The 26,243-nt window shown below is 42.0% G+C and overlaps 2 protein-coding genes and 1 long non-coding RNA gene across 8 annotated transcripts in view; 1 reads left to right on the top strand and 2 right to left on the bottom strand.

Moving 5' to 3' along the window:
* Positions 1 to 26,243, bottom strand: part of LOC5510655 — a 69,439-nt gene that overhangs the window by 23,884 nt on the left and 19,312 nt on the right. For 2 of the 6 annotated variants that reach the window (XM_048719864.1, XM_048719434.1), the window contains exons 2-7: positions 12,010 to 12,638; positions 7,889 to 8,373; positions 6,439 to 6,682; positions 3,385 to 6,135; positions 582 to 3,227; positions 170 to 322 (exon numbers count right to left, since the gene is read on the bottom strand). In XM_048719864.1, coding sequence (XP_048575821.1) covers positions 170 to 322; positions 582 to 3,227; positions 3,385 to 6,135; positions 6,439 to 6,682; positions 7,889 to 8,373; positions 12,010 to 12,637 — 6,907 coding nt within the window. In that variant the 5' untranslated portion in view covers position 12,638. Of the gene's footprint in view, positions 1 to 169; positions 323 to 581; positions 3,228 to 3,384; positions 6,136 to 6,438; positions 6,683 to 7,888; positions 8,374 to 12,009; positions 12,639 to 12,778; positions 12,895 to 13,944; positions 14,108 to 26,243 lie in introns of those variants that run through there. The other 4 variants (XM_048720397.1, XM_048720224.1, XM_048720463.1 and 1 more) reach the window with 4 other exon arrangements.
* LOC116617266 lies at positions 15,004 to 24,333 on the top strand. Its single transcript, XR_004295695.2, has 2 exons — positions 15,004 to 15,267; positions 22,654 to 24,333. It is a non-coding gene; the product is annotated as an uncharacterized LOC116617266 (long non-coding RNA).
* On the bottom strand, positions 20,504 to 22,496 carry LOC5510678 (trace amine-associated receptor 13c). Its single transcript, XM_001631052.3, has one exon. It carries the CDS (start codon positions 21,773 to 21,775, stop codon positions 20,792 to 20,794), a length of 984 nt encoding a protein of 327 aa, XP_001631102.1. The 5' UTR covers positions 21,776 to 22,496; the 3' UTR covers positions 20,504 to 20,791.

A 26,243-nucleotide genomic window follows, 5' to 3' on the forward strand; every position in this document is an offset into this window, starting at 1 on the left:
ATCCGATGTGACCACACAAATTTGCAAGAAATCAGAATACTGTTCCTTTCGTATATGCTACTTTAAAGGTAGAGACTGCTCCGTTTATCCCAACCTTTACTATACCAACATAAGTCCCCCCACACCCCTCAAGCAAGCCCCACACATCTCCCTTTTATTTCCGCCGTACCTTGGTTGTGATAGTAGGAGTGGTCTGACCCCGCTTGGTACGTGTGCCAATCATCCGTTACCCGCCATTTCATGGTCATGTTGACCCCGTTAATAGTAAGATTGTCAAACGTCTGCCATCCGCACATGCCTGTGTCAAACGTGCACGGGTTGTCTAGGAAGAGCAGAGTGTCAGAAAACATCATCATCTCATTATCATCATCATCAATTATAATAATCATCACACACAATAGCATTACCAGGCCCGAAAAAATCACGATTACGACCATTGTTAATATCATTACATCGCCATACACCTACACAGGCATTAAGAAGACCAACACCACCATCGCTACTATTGTAATCATAGCTATTACAATCAATAGTGAGACACCGTTTCAACTCCTTATCAAACACCATTATCCTTTACTTACATTTGGAATCCAAGTCAAACGAATCCACTTCAAACATGACCTTGCTATTGACGTTTCCAGACCACCAGAGAAGAGCCTTGTCCTTCACAACAAAGATGTCTTTATGGACCAGCGACCGTACATCGTCACCTGACCTGTCCACCAACACAGGTCCACCGACATCCGAGTACAAACGTACCACATGCGACGTCACGGAGTGATACAAGAGACGAATTCTGACGCCTTTACCGGGCTCTACCCTGATGAGCTTGGAGCAACTAAGAGGCGACGATGCAGATATGAGTCCAGGAAGATCAAAGTATATGAGGGTTGGGCCAGTTATAAGCAATGAAGCGACAGCATCGCAGATAGATAGCTTCCCATAGTGGACTCCCGACATGACGACTTCGTTGGGTTCATAGAACACAACGCCCTTAGCCACTTTCGTCACTTTTAAGTTTTCCAGCTTAACGTCTTTTTCTGTTTGTACAAACACAAGTCCATCACCACCAAGGTTTGCCAGCTTGCTGTCAAAGATGTGGGTGTCTGAGTTGGGTAGAGATTTCACTCCGTCACCCGTACTATTAAGAATTTCGATATTGTTTAACACGGGAGAAGTCTGTACCATCTCAATGCACGCAACGTCCTGTCGTGCATGCTTGCCACAATAGGTAAACCGCGCATGCTCCAACACAGACTGCTGCTGGATATCCCAGCTTTCATTGTGGGCGACAAACCGGATGTTTCCCCATGGTCTCGCCTCGCATGTTATCTGTACGTACGTTTTGGCGACGCAAGAGGCATTCAGTAGCGCGGTCTGCTCGCATTCGTCATAAGAAGACTCGTTACCACTACAAGTCAGCTGGTATGGCAAGGAATCCATTCGCTCGAGGTGAGCCTTTGACCAGGAATATTTCTTGGACTCCGAGACGTATCCCAGCTGCTTGCAAACAACATGGGTGTCCCTAATAGTCCACTGGTCTGACCAGCAAACGGGGTACCAGTTGTTTTCTTGTAAAATTTCCAAGGTACCTTCCCATGGGTAAGTACCATCACGCAACCTTAGGGTCTCTTTCCCGCTCGGTCGCAGGAGAGTGAATTTGATATTTTTGTTAAAAGTTCCTTTAGCATTCAGCGTGCCGAGCACAAGTAAGCTTGTCCCTGCTTTGAACTTCAATTCAACATTTGGTTCAATGGTTAACGTCACGTTTGGTAGGATAGTGACATCAGAAGTTATTTCATAAGGGCTTGCTTCCTCTGTTAATGTCGTAGACTCGTAGAGTCGTCCCATTAACTTTGCACCCTGAAGCCCACTTGTACTCTGACCAGCGGATACTCTATCAAAGTCATTCGCACTTAGCAAAAACGGTCTAAAGTCCAACGAGAATAAGTCAAAGTTGTCATCAAAATCGAGAACTCTATCGGCGACGTCTTGTGCTGTGCGCGAGCCCCACCAGTTGTGACTAACATCGAGTCGATTCCTCTGAGAACGCGCAGGTACCGATATGCAGAACTCTTGATCAAAGTCGGGGTTGACGAATCTGTTGTGCCAGAACCGCGTTGTCTTATGCTGCAACATTCCACTAAGGGTAACAGCACAAGAACCACTTCCGCTCATCATCCAACTGGTATAGTTGTTATTGGAAAGAGTATTATCGACAAGGGTCAAATTCTTGGTGGGTTGTGGCAGAGTGTGGACTGACTGGAGCATCAGGACATTACGTCCGGTATTTAGTTGGAAGGTGTTTTCCGTGATTGAAGTGACATCTTCCAGCCTTCGCGCTGTTATAACAGCCAGTTCATAGCATGTGTTGTCGGTGAAGACATTGTTACTAATATAAACAGGTCCGTTAGCAGCTGTTTCTCTTAAAAACACAATCCCTCCATCGTTGTAAGCAAACATATTTTCTGATACAACCAGTTTTGTTGCTTTCTTCAGAATATCTATAACTGCATTAGGATTGCATTTATTCCTGAAAAACTTGTTGCTCTTCAACAAGAGAGGCCCAGAGCCTGAAGATCCTGAACCAGACCGAATAACCGCTGTACCTGCATTTCCCAAAAATGTATTTCCAGTGAACAACCACTCGGTTCCTGGAAAACCCTGTGCAATGTCTATAGTGACGTGGCGGTTTTGTATAATTTGGCACGAAGCGAACTCAACCCTTGCCGAATACGAGCTATGATAGTAGCTAACGAACGAGTAAAGGCAACCAAGCTTGTTGTACGCAAAGACACTATTCTGCGCCGATAGATCTACCCGCATATATCGATTACTACCGTCTAGTTTCACGGCTCGCTCACCACTTTTCGTGATGCTGGAATTCAAAATTCTTACAAACTTACGGTCACCCGTCTCGATCCAAATACCATTAGCCCTAGATCCATTCACGGTGGAGTTGACGATTTCTATTGATCCGGCAAATTTATTCAAGGAGATGCCCTGGTTATTGTTATCAAGGACACAAGATGACACAACACCGCGTGTGAGGTGGCCCAGATTGATGGATAATCCCGCGCCTAATGATCTGCTGATGGAGCAGTTACGGATGAGAAGGTCCTCAAGGTGGTTGGACCCCACTATCGAGATACCGCCGGGGTTGTTGTTTGAGTCAAAGATCGAATTGGTTATCTCAACGGTGCTTGTTATTGGCTGGACGTCATCTGCAAGGGAATAAGTAAAAACATCAAATGTCGGAAAAGTATAATATTTCCTTTTTTTTCACATAAGAGCAAAAGGTTAGATAAAAGTGAGGGAAACGTTGGAATCGCGGAGGAAATTTGGTGTGAAAATGAGAAATACACACATTTAATCATGACCCACCTGCGACTGAAAACACGAGCAAATGAAAGGAAAGTGCGTATCCATTCCTCTTGTACAGACGAAACAGCATTCTTTCGGAGGTCGAATTAAACGTCTGCCTACTGGCCCACGAGGCAGGGTTAAGGTTCCAGATCATAGAGCTGCTACCATCATCGCCATCATACATACGGAGGGAGCTATACCTGGTATCAAAACTCAAATAAACCACCTGTACAGCGATCTTGAATCCCTTGTCGGAAACAAACACGTGATCACAGCTCAAACCAGGGTTCCCACCATAAGATGAAGTCATGTACGTAACGGTATCCTTGGTAACGAAGGTTCTATTTCTGTCACAGATATCCCGGATCGTGTAGACTCCAGGGCTGGCCATGTGAGGTACGTGTGTGTAGGACACGTCCCAAGGGTTGTGATAGCCTACGCCAGGACCCTTGGAAGCCCAGATTCGCACATCTGAGACCCGCACGTAAGGCGACCCCGCCCAGATACCGTACGACTCAGTGTGGGAAATATCGGAATCTGGCATCAGGGACTTACTAAGGAATGGGCTCAAGTGGACCACATTTACACCCCTGGAGGCGGAGGAATTGATTCTGATATTACTGATGTTGTGAATGTCGTAGTCGATACGGAGGGCGGAGCCTGGTAACGAGATGTCACCCCTGTAAGGGTATCCAGCGTCGTGTATCTCCAAATGGTGCAAAGAACTCTGGGAGTTTCCCATGGCTATGTGGATACCGGACCAGTAGTTTCGCTGGCAGACAACGTGAGCGACGTAACCACCACAGTCTGAGCCGTATCCCCACTTGTCATTGTTACAGCCCATAATATCCTCATCCAACGAACCGCACTGTAAGTTATGTATAAAATAACTCTCTCTACCGCTTTTCCAGATATTTTTGTAAGTGATAAACCTCTCATAACCGAGCTGTTGGCAGAGGATTGTCCCTTCCGTGGAGAACCCGCGATAGCCAAGACACAGAGACATCCAGGTGCGGTTAAAGTAGATCTCTACACGTCCATCCCAAGGTCCCGCACCATCTACAAGCCGAATCTTCTCTTCTGGACTCTCCTGCACAAATCGCACTTTCTCCTCCCTCGTTCCAATGACCTGAACGTTGCCTTGTACGAGGAACAGCGAGCGCGGCGGAAAAAACAGAGTCGTGTTACTAGAGATCTTGAGTGAAATATTACGAGACACAACAAGGTCGTCGCGTACTTTATACGTCGCATATTGCGACGGCAGCTCGAGATCTCTATCTAGAGCGCCTCCGATCGTATCTCCACGAAGAAAACACATTTTTCTAGGGATATCAAGGGTAACTAGGTCCAATCGATCTTCAGATAGAAGGTAAGGGAAATAGTCTGCAGTGGCAAGCTGGGCGCGCGTATGAAAGTCTTGGATTCTGTCCTGAATCAAACACTCGTCCTTGGTGTCCCACCAATTGTATCTAGCGTCGATAACATTCCTGTGATTGTAGTGCATAGAGGCCAATAGTTTAGAGTGAGAATTATCAGAGAACAAATTTCCCTGCACTCTAAACGTTCCAACTTCAAGTACCACGACGCCATAGCTGGTGGCTCTTCGAAAGAGTCTCCGAAACTTGAGATGCCCAGTATTGCTTGCAAAGCTGTTGTTGGCTATAATCGAAATTCGCACGTTAGGGTAGCCCACAAAATCGACATACACGACGCGATCACCTCTAGAATGAGTAAATGTATTCCGAGTGATGTTCACCGAAACTGGTGTGGCCTGCCGTGTTGGTTCAAACTTGGACTGATCGTAAACAGTAACTGCAGACCCTGTGGTGTTCAAAAAGCTGTTATTACAAATCTCCGCTTGAAGCCCAAGGAATGCAATCGCAGACGACATCACAGCAAACCCTTTATTAGTGGAGAACACGTTCCCTGTGATTTGTGCTGTCACTCGCCTGTGGCGGTATGAGTTAATGTACCATCGGCAAGAGTCGGGCGAGATGGTTAACCCTCCATTTGTGTTGTTACTGATACTGCTCTGCAGTACCGCGATGGAAACGTTTTGCTCAGACGATGATACGAACTCGCAAGTGGGCATTACACGAACGCCATACTCACGATTGCTGTCCACCTGGCTGTTGTTAAGGATGAACATGGTGAACTGTCTGCGTGCGATGTTACTCCGGTAAGCTTGAATGTCTACGGATACGATACCACTTCTCCCGTTATCCTTAATCGCGCAGCTATCGAATGAGTATTCACCGCCTTGGTTTGCTAAGTGACACCCATCAATTTTATTTTTTGATAGTCTGGAATTTGTCACTCTAAGAGAGGCAGGGCCATCATAAAGCATTATCCCATACCCTTGGTTCATTGACACAGTGGCGTTATCGAACTCGACAAAGCCTGCAACTCGGTCCCCTCTGCTACCATCGGCAGAGTTCTTAACAAGACAAGCGTCCTGTAGTTTACAATCAAGCGAAGAGATCTGCGCGAAGATACCATTTTGCTTGTTACCAATACCTTTAAAATTTCTCAAGCTACACCCCGTAATGCTGGAGTACTGAATCATGAGACCTTCTACTGTGTTGCTAATACATTCTACGCCAGCTCCTGTTATAGTACCCGCGACTTTTTTTGCAAACATTCCGTGTCCTTGGTTTCCGATAAATTCAGTGTTGGTGATATCCATATGCCCGATGAAGTCCTCTACAGATAAACCTGTCCCTCGATTATCCAAAAACTTTGAGTTTGTAATGGTTAATGACGGGGGATCTGAAGAAACAAGGAACGAGGAAAAATAAGAGCGTCAACTGCACACACGCTAAGTTTTAAATTAAACAAATGAACAGCAAAAGTAGTTCACATAATACATTTTGAGAAAATCGACCTGCTTATGTGATCTTAATGTTTAACTGTATTCCGGTGTTTTTTGTGTGTTGGCATTCAATTCGTGTTTTTTTTTTTTTTTTTTACGAAGACAACCCTACTCTGGGTGATAATCAACATCTACTTAGTGCTATACACTAAAAAATAGAACTACTAGTGAGTATATGTGTATATCTCGTTTTGACTTGCCTTTGTTATGAGTAATAAAAATCTTCACTTCAGTGTTATAACTGCCCGTGTGTACAAACTGCACCCATAAGCGGTTGCTAGTGGTAACGGCAGACCTTGGGACCTGGCCAGCGTCGGCTTGGGAAGCGGTGGTGAGAATAGTACCATTGACGGAATCCCCATCTCTGACCGTCACATCGAAACCATTTCCAGACAGTGATTGGAAATGCAGAGTAAAGCGGTACCCTTTACTTGTGTTAAATACCTGAGACAATGAAACACTTTAATTAGTAAGACATGCCATCTTTGCCTTGTTTTTGTGTTTGGTCATAAAGGGTTGAGCTCTAAATACCGTCCGGTAGTATGTTTTAGAAACATTAAGAGCCGATAAATTGTGAAAAATCACCATTTCCATGCATAAAATGAGCCTGCAGGTTCCGACTTTTCTTGTTTTACCAAAACACCTCGAAGAGCCCGTGTGCCACGCCTTTGATGTTGTTTTCATTTACTATTGGAAGGGAATTATGTGCTTAAATCTCGAAATAACCATCTAAGACAAGGTTAAATACTTTATTTACCAAATTCAACCGAAAATATCGCATTGGCTTCCCCAAATCAGCCGATGGAAATGGATGCCTCTCTTACTCTGCGAGGATGATCAAATGGCGACTGACAGAGGCTGTTTAAGGTCCCTTTAACGGGCTAAGAATCATGGGCCGGCTGCACAAAGCTTGGGTAAGTTATCAGCCGGGTAGGCGTTACCCACCGGATAAAACCCCTATCCAGCGGATATAATAGCGTTGCATAAAAAAATGCCAGACAACAGTTTATCGAGGCAAAGTGCATGTGAATCACGAAATGATCAGAGGGGATAGTGTTATCGCGTGTCAGGGATAAAAAAACAGCCAATATCGATTGATTCCAGTCCTGTCAAAGCTATATGTAAGTTTGAAGTTCATTGTGAATTTACCAACTGTAAAATTCGTCGTTTGTATGTGTTGCAACTTTCACTGTGTTTAAAATTAGTCTAAATTCTGACAATAAATTTGAATCAAGACGCCATTTTGTTTTTTCTTAACATTTATTCGGTGGATAAGATTTTATCCACCCTCTATCATCCGGATAACTTTATCCGCTGGATAACTTTTATTCGGGCCTTTTGCAACCGAATCACGCCACTTGGATAAGTTTTAACCGCTAGGAAAAATTTAACCGGTGGATAAAACTTATCCAAGCTTTGTGCAACCGGCCCCAGTTTTTCAGCTAGCATATCGTTTATCTTTATATCTATATCGATATCATGAGTTTGTATCGTAAAGTTTTGACCATTACATATTAGATTGAATTACCATAAACATACTCGGACACCTTTGAGTTCTTTTAAAGCAGAATTTGTCGTCCCTCTCAGAGAAGGTGATTTGTCCATGCTCAATTATCAATAGTGACAAATCTATAAAAAAAGCAACGTTACCTTGACAACCTCAAGGCGTCTGCCACCCTGACCACGCGCCCTCAGCCTCATGGGATATCCCCCGGACTTTTCATCCGCCGCAGTCAATTCCTTCCATTCGGCTCCAGCACCTTGCCTGATCCCCAGGCCTCCGCCATTTGTCGTGTTAACCACAAGAGTGTCCCGGATTGTCAGGCTCACGTGACCGGAAACTACGTCAATCCCTCTGACCATACTTCCAGCGAACACACAGTTCTTGATGGTCAGCGGTGTCTCGAGGCCATCGGAATGAACGCCTCTCCCGCAATCTTTTGAAGTCACGTGATGTAGGTCCGGTAAGGTCTTCTTGCCTTTGACGGCGGCGAAGGCCTTGGCAATGTCCACGTACCGTAGGGGGGAGGGGCTGGGGGAAGTGGAGGCAGCGTAATCGATTCCTGACCACATACTCTTCGTGGCGACGAAAGCGAGGAGTGTAAAGCATTCGATGCCAACGTCACGTCGACGACCTGGTGACAGACACACGTCAATCACTCATACAAGTACTTCAAAAAAGAAAAGGAAACGGTGGTGCAGCTTCGGCGATGAGAATATTCCAGTTTTTTTTGTACTAAATGCTCAAATTTCGATGGCTGAATAATACAACAAAACGTCTAGGATAGTATTATGCAATAATAAATACGAGCGGTTGATTCGGCTGGCAGGTATGAAATCATATTATAGTTATTAAAGTATCATAGGTATGAAAGGGAAATGATAAAAATGAAGATTGGATAATAAATATTTCAATACAAATACCGACTAAAATTTGGGGTGATGTACTAACGCATATAGGGTTACTAAAATATTTCGATTTTTTTCAAACGGTATGCCGACTAAAATACCGTGGAACCTCAATTTAACCTTGTATGAGACAGAACCTCGTTGTAACAAAACCTCGATATAACGTACAGTTTTCCCCAGTCTCTTGGCACGTTAAACTTCTGTAGCTGGGTTGGGTATAGGGATGCATACGTGATGTAGATGTGGTATGGGGATGCATACGTGATGTAGTTGTGGTATGGGGATGCATAAATGGTGTAGGTGTGGTATGGGGATGAATAAACGATGTAGATGTGGTATGGGGATGCATAAATGATGTAGATGTAGTATGGGGATGTATAAATGATGTAGATGTTGTATGGGGATGCATAAATGATGTAGGTGTGGTATGGGGATGCATAAATGCAGATGTGATATGGGGATGCATAAATGATGTAGATGTGGTATGGGGATGCATAAATGATGTAGATGTGGTATGTGGATGTATAAATGATGTATGTGTGGTATGGGGATGCATAAATGACGTAGGTGTGGTATGGGGATGCATAAATGATGTAGGTGTGGTATGGGGATGCATAAATTATATAGGTGTGGTGTGGGGATGCATAAATGATGTAGGTGTGGTATTGGGATGCATAAATGATGTAGGTGTGGTATGGGGATGCATAAATGCAGATGTGGTATGGGGATGCATAAATGATGTAGATGTGGTATGGGGATGCATAAATGATGTAGATGTGGTATGGGGATGCATAAATGATGTAGGTGTGGTATGGGGATGCATAAATGATGTAGGTGTGGTATGGGGATGCATAGATAATGTAGGTGTGGTATGGGGATGCATAAATGATGTAGGTGTGGTATGGGGATGCATAGATAATGTAGGTGTGGTATGGGGATGCATAAATGATGTAGGTGTGGTATGGGGATGCATAAATGATGTAGATGTGGTATGGGGATGCATAAATGATGTAGGTGTGGTATAGGGATGCATAAATGATGTAGGTGTGGTATGGGGATGCATAAATGATGTTAGTGTGGTATGGGGATGCATAAATGATGTAGGTGTGGTATGGGGATGCATAAATGATGTAGGTGTGGTATGGGGATGCATAAATGATGTAGGTGTGGTATGGGGACGCATAAATAATGTAGATGTGGTATGGGGATACATACGTGATGTAGATGTGGTATGGCGATGCATAAATGATGTAGGTGTGGTATGGGGATGCATACGTGATGTAGATGTGGTATGGGGATGCATAAATGATGTAGATGTGGTATGGGGATGCATAAATGATGTAGGTGTGGTATGGGGATGCATAAATGATGTAGGTGTGGTATGGGGATGCATACGTGATGTAGATGTGGTATGGGGATGCATAAATGATGTAGGTGTGGTATGGGAATGCATATATGCAGATGTGGTATGGGTATGCATAAATGATGTAGATGTGGTATGGGGATGCATACGTGATGTAGTTGTGGTATGGGGATGCATAAATGATGTAGGTGTGGTATGGGGATGCATAAATGATGTAGATGTGGTATTGGGATGCATAAATGATGTAGATGTGGTATGGGGATGCAAAAATGATGTAGATGTGGCATGGGGATGTATAAATGATGTAGGTGTGGTATGGGGATGCATAAATGATATAGGTGTGGTATGGGGATGCATAAATGATGTAGATGTGGTATGGGGATGCATAGATGATGTAGGTGTGGTATGGGGATGCATAAATGATGTAGGTGTGGTATGGGGATGCATACGTGATGTAGATGTGGTATGGGAATGCATAAATGATGTAGGTGTGGTATGGGGATGCATACGTGATGTAGATGTGGTATGGGGATGCATACGTGATGTAGGTGTGGTATGGGGATGCATAAATGATGTAGATGTGGTATGGGGATGCATAGATAATGTAGGTGTGGTATGGGGATGCATAAATGATGTAGGTGTGGTATGGGGATGCATAGATAATGTAGGTGTGGTATGGGGATGCATAAATGATGTAGGTGTGGTATGGGGATGCATAAATGATGTAGATGTGGTATGGGGATGCATAAATGATGTAGGTGTGGTATAGGGATGCATAAATGATGTAGGTGTGGTATGGGGATGCATAAATGATGTTAGTGTGGTATGGGGATGCATAAATGATGTAGGTGTGGTATGGGGATGCATAAATGATGTAGGTGTGGTATGGGGATGCATAAATGATGTAGGTGTGGTATGGGGACGCATAAATAATGTAGATGTGGTATGGGGATACATACGTGATGTAGATGTGGTATGGCGATGCATAAATGATGTAGGTGTGGTATGGGGATGCATACGTGATGTAGATGTGGTATGGGGATGCATAAATGATGTAGATGTGGTATGGGGATGCATAAATGATGTAGGTGTGGTATGGGGATGCATAAATGATGTAGGTGTGGTATGGGGATGCATACGTGATGTAGATGTGGTATGGGGATGCATAAATGATGTAGGTGTGGTATGGGGATGCATAAATGTAGATGTGGTATGGGTATGCATAAATGATGTAGATGTGGTATGGGGATGCATACGTGATGTAGTTGTGGTATGGGGATGCATAAATGATGTAGGTGTGGTATGGGGATGCATAAATGATGTAGATGTGGTATGGGGATGCATAAATGATGTAGATGTGGTATGGGGATGCAAAAATGATGTAGATGTGGCATGGGGATGTATAAATGATGTAGGTGTGGTATGGGGATGCATAAAGTGATGTAGGTGTGGTATGGGGATGCATAAATGATGTAGATGTGGTATGGGGATGCATAAATGATGTAGGTGTGGTATGGGGATGCATAAATGATGTAGGTGTGGTATGGGGATGCATACGTGATGTAGATGTGGTATGGGGATGCATAAATGATGTAGGTGTGGTATGGGGATGCATATGTGATGTAGATGTGGTATGGGGATGCATACGTGATGTAGGTGTGGTATGGGGATGCATAAATGATGTAGATGTGGTATGGCGATGCATAAGTGATGTAGATGTGGTATGGCGATGCATAAGTGATGAAGATGTGGTATGGCGATGCATAAATGATGTAGGTGTGGTATGGGGATGCATACGTGATGTAGATGTGGTATGGGGATGCATACGTGATGTAGGTGTGGTATGGGGATGCATAAATGATGTAGATGTAGTATGGCGATGCATAAGTGATGTAGATGTGGTATGGCGATGCATAAGTGATGTAGATGTGGTATGGGGATGCATAAATGATGTAGATGTGGTATGGGGATGCATAAATACCATATTAGCTTCACCTACCACAGTTATGACTCCCTATCCCGCGATGCGAACATTCAAGAAGCGACTGCTCGCTCCCCTTACAGGTCACATCATCAAGCCAGACAGGGCCGCGCCCCGATGCATGACGGTAGTACCTGATTGCGCCCAGGAATCCCAGATGCTTACACGCGACCTGCGTATCTTGCATATCCCAGAGGTCATCACAAACCGTGCCCCACTGACCATTGATAAACACCTCTAGTCTGCCTGTACGGTAGTCAGCGCCCTCCGCTAGTCGAATCCCAGGGTTGTAAGGAATGGTCTCGTTTTTGTTAACGTCAATGGATGAATAATTCGTTTGGATCATTTGGAGAGTTATTCTCTCGTTTGGAGACCCTTGTGCAAGGAGAACGCCTCCTTCCTTCACCTTTATCCCGACCCCAGCAGCAAACTCGAGAGTTGTCCCCGGCTGGATGTGTAAAGTTGCGTCTTTTAAGATGATGATGTCATCCGTGACGATGTATGGCGAGTTAGCCTGTGTCAGGTTGGTAAAGCTGGTGATCTCTCCGCTGATCTCGCTGCCTTGTGAGTTGATAGGAAGCAGTAGCACTGTCCAGGTTATAGCCAAGACTTTAATGCAGCGGGATATTTGATTTAAGCGGACCATCCTGCACGGAAACAGAAGGATCAGAAGGAAGATTAATGTAAACAGTGTCAGCGATGTCAGCGAGCTCAATTAGGGCAGCTTCGGCAGCTCTTTTCTCGACGTTAAATAGTAAAAAAAGAAGACTTCCACAATGCTAGCTACCTTTCACTTCTAGAGCGTTCTGTTGTCACAGGCAATTCAGAAAAGCGAACTGATCTTATATTTGTCTCTGTGTTACGAAACTCTTCGCGTGTCGGTGCTAATTATTAACATTGTACTACTCAGACACTAGGTTAATCACTTATTCACGCTATCAGGTTTGCCTTTATCAATGCATCAAAATACAGCACTGTTGAAATATCTGTGTGAGATAACCCAATGCCTAAACCAGAAGTAAACAAATCTAAAAAAAATAAATTTGAATCACTGCTCCCTGAAAATCCATGCCAGGTGCAACAATGGTTATTGCGAGCTATGCCTTGTATCGACGCATAATGAGGAAGCAATTGAAGTGGTGTCTACATGTTTGACGAGGGAGTAAACATGTGAGAATGCTCTGACGTTACGCGGCTCGCATTGCTCCGTAAACAAGGGGACAGAAAATTGGTGTGGATAGTAAAACAGCCATAGCCTCTTTTAGTAACTGCACCGTTGAATTAGACATTGTTCGAACACTCCTCTCCTTCCCCAATATCGTATTCTCAGACGAAAAACAAAAGTAAAGTAAAAAGTACGGAGTAGGTAGGCAGAAAAGAAAGAAACATATTGTTCACGTTTCTTTTATATATCTCTTCTCATACAAGAAAGTAACCATTTAATTGTTTTGGTGCTTTTGCAAGTTTGCAGCAAACATTAGAAATTCGCCCATAAACAGTCATAAACACACTTTTAAAATTTATAACACTTTTAAAATTCAATATCCTTCTCTGTACACATTTCCTATCCGCCAAGTGTTTAGCCTACAAAAATCTTGCGCAGCCGCTAAAACCTACCAAGAAATATTATTTCACCCCAATAATAAAAGAGAAGAGCTAATGCGCCGTGGATCCGTCCCTAGCAGTCTTCGCGTGCGCTCCCCAAAGAGCTTTCATTTCGCGCTATAGGATGAACCGTCGTAGCTAGTATATAAGGCGAGCCCGGACCGACAAGGGACAAAAATATCAATAATCTAGTTCTACTTGTTTCGTGCATGTCTTGTTGCCCCCTCTGTTTTCTGTCTTTTTGCTATTTGTCCTCACAATATTTTATCGCAGTGATAATGACTCTGTCCCGGTTCTAGTTTCGTTCTGGCTAGGCCCGAGGGAAGCTCTTTTACACATTGCACATACCTTAGTACCTTTCAAGATGCAATCCTCTCTCAAGATATCATTTAGTTAAGAAAGAGTCTCTCTACACCGCGTAATGCTACAAAACTATTCGCAAAGTGTAGTATTCAGAGGTTAAGAACGGTTCGGTATTCGCATTAAAAGTCAACATTTCCCAATACTGATAGCTACACGTGTGACAGAAAAAATAAATAAACACTCGAAAAATGAACTAGTGACGTCAGAGAGGTAAAGCTATCGCTTGTTTCTAGAGCCAATAGAGCATATTTTCGGGGTTGGTGTACGAGGGAATAACTGAACTTTGTTTTCAAATGCAAAAGTCATTTGCTACACATATGGTAATCACATAAGCTACGTTCGATAGTTTCATGTCATATTTTAAAAGGGTAAAGGTCATTGTTGTGGACTTGCGGGGGATCAAAAAAAGCTTGTTCCGCCTCGTTCTCGCTCCTGTGATCTCGACTCCTTGGGTACCCGAGGATGTCGTTGGGGCGTATACCAAACGAGCCGATTAGCGCTAACCTAGAGTAAAATTGAATTTTTACCCCGGGATAAGTTACCGAAACGCTCGCTGGTTAGCGCTTACTCTGAGTTAGTTTGGAGGTAAAGTCTAACCATGTTCGTACGGTTTGGCCTCCCAAACTTTGTAGTAGAACTAAAGTTTCATAAAATGAAAATGCCGACAAAAAAAAACGTTAAACAAAAACAATGTAGTAGGGATCAAATGTCCTAATATTTTGCTTTGTTTGCGACCTTCGTTGCGATGCTGACTCGAAAATTGTAATGGGACAGACAGAAAGTTACATGAAATTTATACTTGAAATGAATCTGTCTCGCTAGTGTCGCGCACCAACTCGAATCCTGCAAATTGCATTTTTGGTAATGAAATGGAGGTAATTACAGGCGATGTAGAGGTGTTTGGGGAGCTTCTCTACGAAAATAAAACCACCAAACGTAAATTTGAGTTGCTCTCTGGGTATCCTCTGTGAATTTTACTCGTCAAACCAGTTTTTTTTTACTCGCTTAATTAATATAGGGTTAGTAAACCGGGGGAACGGTGAGTTATCCGTCGGTTAGCTAACCTACGATCAGCGCATTTTAACCCGGGATTAGGCGCTAATCTTGGGTTAAGCTAATCGGCCTTTCGGGAACCGGCCCCTGGGCTATTGCCCCCTCACTTCTCGTTTTGAACGATTTGATAGATGAGGACTTAACAAGATAAAGCACAACCAGCCTCCTTCTGTGAGCGATAACGCTTACGCATCTATAAAAAGAATACATTATTTCGACATACATCGTGAGGGATCCATGCGCACTAAAGTCAAGGTGGGCATACAAATTGAAATGTCTCTGAACCCTGTGTTATCTAATATTGAGCCCACGAATTGGTAAAACATAAAAAGTTTTTAATAGGCAGTTTTAGGCCTAGGGTCTAACTGCGAACCAGGGGCCGGTTCCTGAAAGGCCGGTTAACTTTTCCCTAGATCAGCGCCTAATCCCATCAGTTTAAGTGTTCTGAATGCAAAGGTACACACAATAATATAAAAGAGCAAATGCTAAGTAGACAGATATGACAATAAGCCTCAATGCTCAAATTATTGGGCAAACATACATGGGGAAAACAGGCTCAACCCCGATGTAAGAACTTGTTTGTTGCGTTATTACACAAACATCATTCAAAACAAGGTTAACGAGTTTATTTAAAAAAATTAAAACCATAAACTGACCCAAATTAGTTAAGAGCACAAATAGTAGCTTGAAGAGATGCGGATGACAATACAAGTCTAGATAGCTAGGCGGTACGCATTCAAGGTTCTGGTTTAATATGGTTTCCATATCATTTTCCATATAATCGCTCACGATCGCAAGTCGAAATAAGTGGTTTTATACAGCCGTTTGTGATCACTGAAGGAAAACGTCTATTGGGTCTCCATTTAGTTGAATTAACGACAACAGAATTACTCCTTATCTTTATTGATAGCTTTTCGGTTTACAATTGTCATTTAACAAAAGAATATTGGAATCCATATTTAAAAAAAATCAAAAAACAAAACAAAGAGATTGACCGACAAGAATCATTAGTTAGTGAAGATGTGATCACAAAATGTGGAACTAGGAAGACAGGCACGGGAAATATCAATCGAGGAGTTTCAAGTAACAATGTACGTAGATGGGTGCCGGAAGGTCTCGGTGAGCCCAACACGGGATATCTCCATCTCCTCTTTAATGCAAAAATTGCATTTTCTGACATCTTACACGAACACGTTCTGATGATATCGCCAGCTAAGAACAAAGTTTACAAAGACTCGAATAACAGACATAAGAGCCGGAAAATTGATATGCTCAGTTTGGGCAGTTTAAAAAGCACTTAAACTCGAATTAGCTTGTCAATAGAACCTGCAACACGAATACCAACTTGTGCTATACATTGTTATAGAAACTCCTCCATTTTAAGCGGTACCACCCCTCATACTGGATATATCCCTAGGATACCATGTTTAGCGCTTCTACCCGTCAAATGATTTTGATTGTCTTTGAAAATATTGAAAACAATAGCTGAGGAATCTAAAACCAGAGCTTCCATATTACCCTCTCGATGTGCTCTCGCTATGATGGCTCTGATTGCATTAAAATACTTAGGGCAGTTGGCTCTATTGCGTAATGATTTAGGGTAGTGGTTTCTATTTTGCTTATTGCAGAATTAATGGTTTAGCGTAGTGGTTTCTATTTCGTTTATTGCACAATTAATGATTTAGTGTAGTGGTTTCTATTTCGCTTTTTGAACTAGTAATGATTTAGAGTAGTGGTTTCAATTTTGCTTATTGAACTAGTAATAATTTAGAGTAGTGGTTTTAATTTCGCTTATTGCACTTTCGCTTATTGAACTAGTAATAATTATGGGTAGTGGTTTCTATTTCGCTTATTGCACAATTAATCATAAAGGGTAGTGGGTGGTTACGCTTCGCTTATTGCACAAGTATTCTTTTATGGTGGGTTCTAGTATCGTTATGGTGCTTACTGCATGCACTAATAACGAGTACCGGTTCTATAGCCGTAATGCCCTGTTTTGCTTTAGTATTGATAGAAATCCATTGGCGTGGCTCACTTAATTAATTTTCTTTACTTCTGAGTGAATAATTTGCTCAAGTGGCTTATGGGATTTACGGTAATGAGACTAATCTCTGTAACTAATATTTGTGACGTGAACACCTTTAGAGTTGTTTATCGTCGTGTGAATACATTAGTGTCCAGTAGTTTCTGCAGAATTACTGCGAGAAGGCCACAATGGCTACATTGTGTTTTTTTTTCCTCTTTTTTCGTTTCTTTCTTTTTTTTAACAATATTGAGAGACATTTGTCCCAAGAGCCCTGGGCTCATTTAGGGGACTCATGCCATCTATACAATTATAATTATATATCTCAAGGGAAAAACTACTGAAAAGACACAAAACGACAAACATGTTATAAAACGAACATTAAGTGGAGCTTAACTAATGAGTGAATACTCACTTTACCAAATTTGAAAACCTATTTGAATCTTGGATAAACAGCCTTACTGCAAAAAAAATAGAACTGTTGGAAAGGAAACTTAACGATGAGTCCGCCAAGTACCATTAGCGACAGATGAAACAGAGGCAAGCAAATTAGACCGTTGAGCAGCATAGCGGGGGCAAAACAAGAAAAATGTAAAACGTCTTCTTTCAAGGCTCCACAAGCACATCATAAAGGAGAATCTTTACAATTAATTTTTAAAAGATAATAATTAAGTGCACAGTGTTCAAGCCTGAGTCTAGTATGTAAGATAGATAAATACCTCTCACCTAAACAAAAAGTTCGTTTACAGTGTTTTGTTTAATACATCTTTTAAAAGTAGAGCCTTAAAGATACAGAAGCACTATCACGCAGTGGCAATGACAAGGAATTCCATAAATTAACAGATGAGCTTGGACTTTTCAGTTTTTACAAATGTTAAACACAAATTAGAACTGTTGCGTAATGGATACAGATAAATTTCTTTGGCAAAACGAGGAGGAATAGAAATTAAATATGATGGTACTAAACCATTGACTATTTTATACATGAGTATTAGCTTGTGCAATTTTCTTCGATCACTTAGTCTTAATAATCCTATATCAGCCAAAACATTTTCTCTGTGCGTTCCTTTCATATAAACATTAAAAATAGATAACGCGAGGTAAACAAAGGCTTCCCCACGGTAACACATACAACCACAAATTAAAATTTACAAGAAGTCACACCGTTTCCATATACATATTTATGATATACTTTATTTGATTCGATCTCGGCTATTTTTTATCTTTAAATATTTTTAAAATTACCTTTCAATTAGGTTCTACTATAATAGGAAGGAAGGATTGCAAATTGATACAATTTAATAAATCAATCAATGCAAAGATCCAAACTGTTAAGAAAAGTAATGAACTAGATACATCGGCTTGTTTACGGGATGTGCATGTCGTTAGTGACCCGGGTGAGGGGATATTATTTATCCACTTGCCCAAACTAAGTGATTCAGGTGCATCTGCAAAACAGCCAAAATATAATAAAACCCCGTTAGGTAAACTCTAAAGGTAAACAAAAATATGTTCGAGATGGTAGGGGTTCCATTCAGCGGGGGCTAGAGATGGCGGGATCGGTAGAAATTCATATAAGCTGCTCAAAGTTTCATTGAAATCGCAGTAGTATCGTTGTCCATTTATGCATGATGAAACTCACTCACACAATCCTTATCGATCAAAATACTTTGTAAAGAGGAGAATTTAAGTTATCGGGATTAGATTTTGTAGGGGTAAACGGAGAAGTTTTGACAGTTAAGGTTATCCGGGTTTTGAGTTAGAGTCATCCGCAAAATTATGAAATCATGTCCAAAGGAAATTGAACTCAGTTTAATTCAGTTGAACTCTTTTCTGAGAAACGTGGATTCGTAATGATGTACATTTTTTATAAGGCATAGATTAAACGGCGTGAAATAGTCGCATTATTCTGCCGCTCTAGAACTGTTCGTCAGATAATTCAGAAATTGAACTAATGAGGAGTTCGACCCTTCAGTTACTTTGAAACCGCTCTATGGTCAAACCGAACGACGATGTGTCTGTAGAACGCCGTCTAGTCTAAGGCTAAATTAGCAGAGTTAAGCCTGAAATTCGATTTGGTCGTTTTGTTGGAACTATTTGGCTAGTCTGCTTTTGCTCACCCTGACCCCCACATCAACATCCTTGTACAAAAGCACAAAAACACGGTAAAACACGTTTTGAAGTATCTCTTAAGTGGGCCTCTTTCTAGAAAAGCAAAATGACCTCATCAAACCCCTTGTCTAACGAAATAAATCAAGTACTTTTGCTATCAAATTAAATAACAACAAACGGAAGTTTTGGTCTTTTTCTTCGCCCACTTTTTTATCTTGTCAGTCTCATCTGGAGGAAACGAGTCGTAAAAGTACGTACTGTGGTCATTGTTCGGTTGTTTGGTTTATGCAAACTCCACTTTCGCCACCTTAATGATCAAAAGGAACCACTTGTTCGCGAGTGATATCGCGAAAATAAAAGACCATCAACTCAATTTTCCCGAGTGGACAATTAATCCTAAAGATTACAAGCAAAAGATTATCGCTGCCATGACAACAGCACGCTTAGATTCAGATTCAAATTAAAACGATTGACAAGAAATTGTTTTGAGGTGAATCCTCGAGTAATAGCAGTAAAAAGAAGGCTTGATAAATCACACGCCTCCAAACTAGTTGCGAACGGACAAAAGCATGAATGTAAAGAAGTCCCTTAGAGGCTCTGATACGCTGTAATCTTTATCTGGAGCTTCGGGGCAAAGCAAAATCGCAGGGTGATCCTAGACATGTCACTCGCACCTCACAACACATTCTTATGAGTAAATGGAAATTTCTATCGCACCGTGCATCTAAAGCGCCTTAGAAGTGTTACTGATCTGGGATTATATATATTGCAACTTCAACGCAAAAGACGCTACTGATCTATATTTCAGGGATTTAGGAGCAACTGTCATCCTAGCGTGATAGAAATTCTTAGCTACGATGTCGCGATAATCAGCTTCTACTCGAGCTCGAACGCTTCCTTCCGACTTTTTGGAGCATCCACTTGCCTCTACTTCAATGTCCAACAAAAACATGGCCCCACGCGCTGAGCATAGACCGCGGGTTAAAAAAAATCAACAGAGCTAGCACAAGAAATGGCGCATCGCGTTATGCACTCACAGCTAAGATCTGATTATTCGCGTTAAAACCTCTGCGCCCTAGGGGCAAAAAGGCAAAAGGGGAAGACAGATGAAAATGCAAATTATCCAAATTCTATTTGAGTCATAAACGCCCTTTTATCAAGAACAACTGTTTAGGCAACCGCCATTACCGAAAAATTTATAAACATTTTAAAAAGGCACTCGCCGTATGGGAAAATATTTTAACAAGTTGTTGTTAAGCCTTCTGCTCGCCCCGTTATCCCGCCAAGATAGCCATCAGTGAACCATAATAGCAACAGCATATTCACTCTCGTGATTAAAAACATACAATTAAGGGCTTGTTTTCAATTCCCCTTTATTTTTCTCATGCAAATACTACAAATACCCAGCACAGAATAGAATAATAAAAATAAAAATAAAAAATCAGAACCGGATAACATATGTTCCGTTCATTTCAAAAGCTTAAGTCATTTACATATTTTTAAGCAGCACCCAAGAATAGGGGACTTCATCTAAAACGCCAACAGGTGAAAGGCAAGCGTCAATTAACCCAAAACCCGCAATTCTACCCGGTTTCGAGTGTTCTATTGAAGACGGGGAACACAGAGAGATGAACTAACGTGACGTCACTTAGCATAGCGCCGAACGGCTGCAAGCCGTCCCTTTTTCTTGTACAGTGCGTAGATCTCTCGGCGAAAGTCGCTCTTCATAAACGCATAAACAATAAAGTTAGGCGCAGAGTTCGCGTACCGCAGTAGTAGGAATAAGTAGCTCTCTGCAGCGGACATGCTGCAGGATGGCGATAGAAAACACGAGAGCCTATACTGTACGAAACTATTACAGAGCAGAAATATGCCCACAATGATACCGACTGTGTACATAGCCCCATTTTTATTCCCCCTCTGGGCAAGCGCCACATCAGTAGACTCGCTAAATGACGCCATCCGCTTTAATCTCGCCGAGATCTCCTTCCGATGTCTTCGTGCCACTATCAGTATTCTCGTGTACGCGTACAGCATAAATACACATGGAAGGAAAGTAAAAATCACCATGTAGAGCCACAAGTGAATGGTGTACGCCTCGTCTCCGGCGCGCTGTATATCCAACACGAGATACGGAATCTCTAGTATGACCGTTATCCCCCACGCGGACACGATCATTCCGGCGGCGCGCGACGAAGTCATGAAAGACTCGTAAGTAAACGGGTGCACTACCGCCAAGTACCTATCTAAAGTCAGGAGGGTCAAGTTCGTGATGGACGCGTCCAGAAACACGTTCATGCAGAACCCTAGGATAGGCCATGTCCAGCTCGACGGCTGCGAAAAGCAGTTGAACGTAAACGCGTAGACAAACATTGTAGGGAAGTTAAAGGCGCCAACACAAAAGTCCGCGAGCGCTAGTGACATGACGAACCAATTAGGCGACGGTTGATCGCGCAGTGGTTTTCGGAACGACACCAGATATATGACGAGTCCGTTGCCGAATATCGTAATAAAAGCGATTAAACCTCGTAAAATCCAGTACCAGGCCTCGGTTGAGTACAGCGTTGGGTCTCCTCCGCATATCACGGTACTTTGGTTCAGTCGTGTTGTTAGGTTAGGTTGCGACATGGCGTACTCTACAGACGGCCGTATACTGAGTCAATAAACACGGCAATTCTGTGTGCTTTCCCTTAAGGCCTCCTTCACTCCTTTATGTCAGTCAAGTGGCATGAGATGGAAGCACTAATACAAGCGCCACAACTCGGGTTTCTAAATTGCGTTTGTCTTACCGTTAGCGTTTCTCAATTGTGTTTTCTATTTCGCCCCCAGGTTTCTTAGCGCGTTTATCTCAGGTAAGATCAGCGTTCGAAGAATGTTAAAGCAAGTCATGCAACGGAAGAACTCGCGCAGTAAAAAGCAGCGCTTCAGTGGATCCAAACCTCCTCTGTGGTCTCTCTCCCGCAAAGAGTGCGCTCGAAAGCTCGTAAATTACACCTTGCCACCGCTAGATATCCAGATAGAAATGTTCAAAACCCAATATTTGCAAACACTGCCGCCAATCCCAGCTCAATTTCCGCTAAAACTCAGTCCGGTTGGTTTTTCGCGGTACTAAGTACCCAGCTTCGTGACATCAAGAAGACCGATTTCCACTGTCTCTGCAGTCGCTATACCAGCACGCTTATTTATACCGTCGGCGCTCACGGCAGTCTGTTTTGGCGCGTCTAGCGTAGGAACACGGATTTGTGCGCGTTTAGTAAGTACGTGGAGGATGCTGGCGAATAAAATAAAACAAGATGCAAAATAACAATAGTAGAGACTCCTCTTTCAGTGTGCTTTGTGTGTGACTCTCCGCAACATACTGGCCAGTGATGGGAGAAAACAATGATTTAATATTCCTCACCAATAATACACTCCAAATACGTAATTCGTTATGCTAATTGAGCATTGGCAGTTGATTATCCTATTTCATTAGTTAATAGAGAAATTTACTTTTCTATGGATGACAGGTTGGGTGTAAATAGCGGGAGATGGTCGATTGAGTCTGACGGGCTTGGATCTAGTCGTATCTACCGAACGTCGCACATCTGGCCTCTGCAGACTCCCCGATGAGTGATCAGACCGAGACCGCGTGATCACACTTTCGATGTGTACACCCCGTCGCAACAAGACAACACAGAAAATGCGGTCTCTCATCAACCTCCCATTCCGTACCCCAAATAAAAAATCCTATATTTCAGTTTTACAATAAACGCGCATACAAAGTCACGAAATCGTACCAATACGATTTCCACATAGAAAATTAAATCAGTAAAATGATTCTGAGACACCGGATTTCGTTAGGAGACTTTCGATTTGAAAGACTGAATCCGCCGCGTTTGCTGATAATATACTTTGTGTGTTTATTAAGACATTCTGTCTATGTTTCCTATTTGTTCAATTATCACTAGAATCTGTTTTTCTTGTTTCTGTTGTTATTCTAGAAGCTGCGTTAAAAAATCACCAATGGAAAAGGAAATCGACACAATTTCCGCACGAGTTTTATTATGGCCCTTAAAATCTTAACCATTGTTAGGTGATTTTGTGACTGCTTTCAGTTCTTTAGCATGCCATTGTGTCACAATTAAGTTTTCCCTTCAAATAACCCGCAGTTTTTATCAGCTTTAAAATAGAAAATTTGACCCTGCAATGACGCAGAAGTTATAAACCATTCAGTTAAGTAACAAAACAAACAAATGTATAATCCCAACAATTGAAATTCCCCCAAAAATTGAAATTCAGTTGGGTTTATTCTTAACACGGCAGCACAGTAATTGTGATAACGAATCAAGCGTTATCTGAGCAAACTATTTGAATGTAATCAATAGAGAATGCTAAAACAGTGACGATAATCGAACCCTTTGGGTGATGTATTAGCGGCCCGGAGCCAATTGTGTGTATGTGCTACCACGAATGAGTCAAATAAGGCGGTGTTCTGATGAAAAAATCTATCAATAATGAAACACACAGAGCCACCTAGGCGACCAATCTAACATACCTCTCAAAAAACAAACACATTTCTAAAACGGAAAAAATACGCCGCAAAATATTCCGATTGCAATAACGGAATTCCTCGTCAATTAAAATAAGGCATACAAAATTATTAGGCCTAATGAAGTTTTTAATCTGACGCGGTATAAACTCAGCATACCTAAACGCTAACATTGGCTAAAACAAACGAAACGGCTTGTTTACGAGAGCGGTGATAAATCAACAAAAACCACAAACTAATTTCAACATGAAAGTGGAGCCGAAATTGATTTTCTGTTACTCATGGAAAACTCTAGACGCAAATACCATAAATCACTTTTTTTCCAAGCTTTATGACTTGTACAAGGACATTTCTAAAATGAAAAATGTAATTATTCCCTCATAAATCTAAATATAACAGGCGTGAGTACGGAGATCTGAATCAAACTTGGGCCCACTAAGCCATAGTATTATTCTGAAAAAAAAAATAGACAGAAAAAAATGTTTTTGTTTTAAAAATAATTGCAAATGAAACTCGTTAAGAAAATAAAAAAATCACATAATGACATAATTCATTAAAAATGAATGTATAGTTATTATTTTGCTCGAATAAAATACTTCTGGAAATGTATGAAGCCACGTTAATGAAAAAATGAGCAATTAAACAAGACTATATTGCGTGTCAATCTTCTCCAAATTGATATATCTCTTTGGCGATCACCGCACAACGAAGACATTAACTTGTCAGTCTGGGAATATCTAATCATCCTATTAGTTGGCAAGAACAGGGTGCATCTCATGTTAAATTTCTCTGTCTGACGTCAAGCCCTGTGCAAACGGCGCCAGCGCCGGCCAGCAGGCGAATTCTTGCTCGACTGACCACAAGACAAAGGAAATGCCAGAAAGTCGATTTCTTATTTTGACACTTCCTTTGTCCTATAGTCAGTCAAGCGGAAATTCGCCAGCAATGCTGGCAGGTGCTGGCGCAGTTTGCACGGGGCTTTACGGCTTTCTGTGTCCGTCATTCTGCCAGGAAACATTCCTGCGACAATTGGGAGATTTTGCCTTATCAGGGAAGGTGTGGTGATACGACTGTCCCCCTTCATTACTGTCCTGGTATTATCTATCCCAGTGTTAATACAAAAGGCAGAGGCGTGGCGCTTGAAAGCTACAAATACCAAGAAACATCCAGTGTATCAGGAGTAGTATACTGTCATGTAGACAATGTTAGGGGAACCAAGGTGGCGCAGTTGGCAGAGCGTCGCTCTGTAGTGCCTGTTCCTCTCATCACTGGGTCCCGGGTTCGATTCCCGGTTCCGACGTGAGTTGAGGTAGTTGGTATCGCCTTTGCTCCGAGGTTTTTCTCTGGGTTCCGGTTTTTTCCTCCCTCCATAAAACCAACAATTTCAATCTTAGCTGTGATCCGTGGTCAGACATGAGTTGTATGGCGGCTGCCTGAGGCGCCTTCCCATGCCTTCAACTTGATCACGTCGAATCTTCGCTCTCATAATGCAGCATCTAGCTGTGATGAGAGCGATTAGCTACTCCAAATTATTTTATTTATTTATTCACTAAAGGCTTGACGTAATAGCCACATTCAGATGTGATGGCACTGTTTGTCTTCGCAGTCTCTATATGTGTAAAGGTATAAATCAACACAAGAATGAAGATGTATGTTAAACGCCTCTGTGAAACAGAGTAGTTGCGCTGACGTTTCGAGCGTTAGCCCTTCGACAGAGCAAAAAAAAAAAAAAAGAAGTACAAAACATAAAACTACTGCTCGAAACTACTCTGTTTCACAGAGGCGTTAAACATACCTTTTCAGACTTGATTTATACCTTGTCTACTCCACGCCTACGCAGACCATCTAGTTTTTCTACAGCTTGTCTGTAGTCTTTCTAGTTATATCATTCTCTGTGTCATTCTCTAAGTATCTTTGCTTGTCTTCCAAAGCTAGCCTTGCTAGATTCACTTGATAAAAGCCTCAAAATGCACCACAAATACGTTGAATAGAACATTGAACTATGATAGTATGACTGATAAAAGCAAGTAATGCATTTGAAATTGGAACCCCCACCCCAACTCCACCCCAACCTTGGGAAAACATGAGACATAGAATTGAGTCAAACTTGAAGCTGAAACTGATGAGATCTTGACCCTCTATGGATGAGGTTTTGCACTACACTGTTCCATATGCCCACAAATGGGCTTTTACATCACATCTGCTTTCAAATTTGAATAGATATTTAAACAAACAAAAGTTGGAAACAATATAAGTGTTTGAAACAAAATATACTTTTGAGGTTAAGACCACAAACTAGAAATTGCTTTTACCGGTCTCGAAAATATGGCATTCCTCGTCGTAGTATGATTTATATATAAAGTTAAGAACGTAATATAATTTTCAATGACAATCACAATGATCAATACTTCAGTACAAAAATCGTTCATATTTTGCACATTATGGCCTCTTTTCGAGAGCCTCTTATATCTGAATCCAAACATAACACTTTTTTTCAATATTCACGTCCTTCATATGATAAAAAACATTCTTATATTTGTCCTCAAAAGTCCATTACTATATCGACAT

The sequence above is a fragment of the Nematostella vectensis genome, chromosome 1, assembly GCF_932526225.1.
Source record: "Nematostella vectensis chromosome 1, jaNemVect1.1, whole genome shotgun sequence".
NCBI classification, from domain to species: Eukaryota; Metazoa; Cnidaria; class Anthozoa; order Actiniaria; family Edwardsiidae; genus Nematostella; species Nematostella vectensis.

Excerpts from the sequence above, each read along its gene's own strand:
- LOC5510678 (XM_001631052.3), bottom strand. The coding sequence starts at position 21,775 with ATGTCGCAACCTAACCTAACAACACGACTGAACCAAAGTACCGTGATA.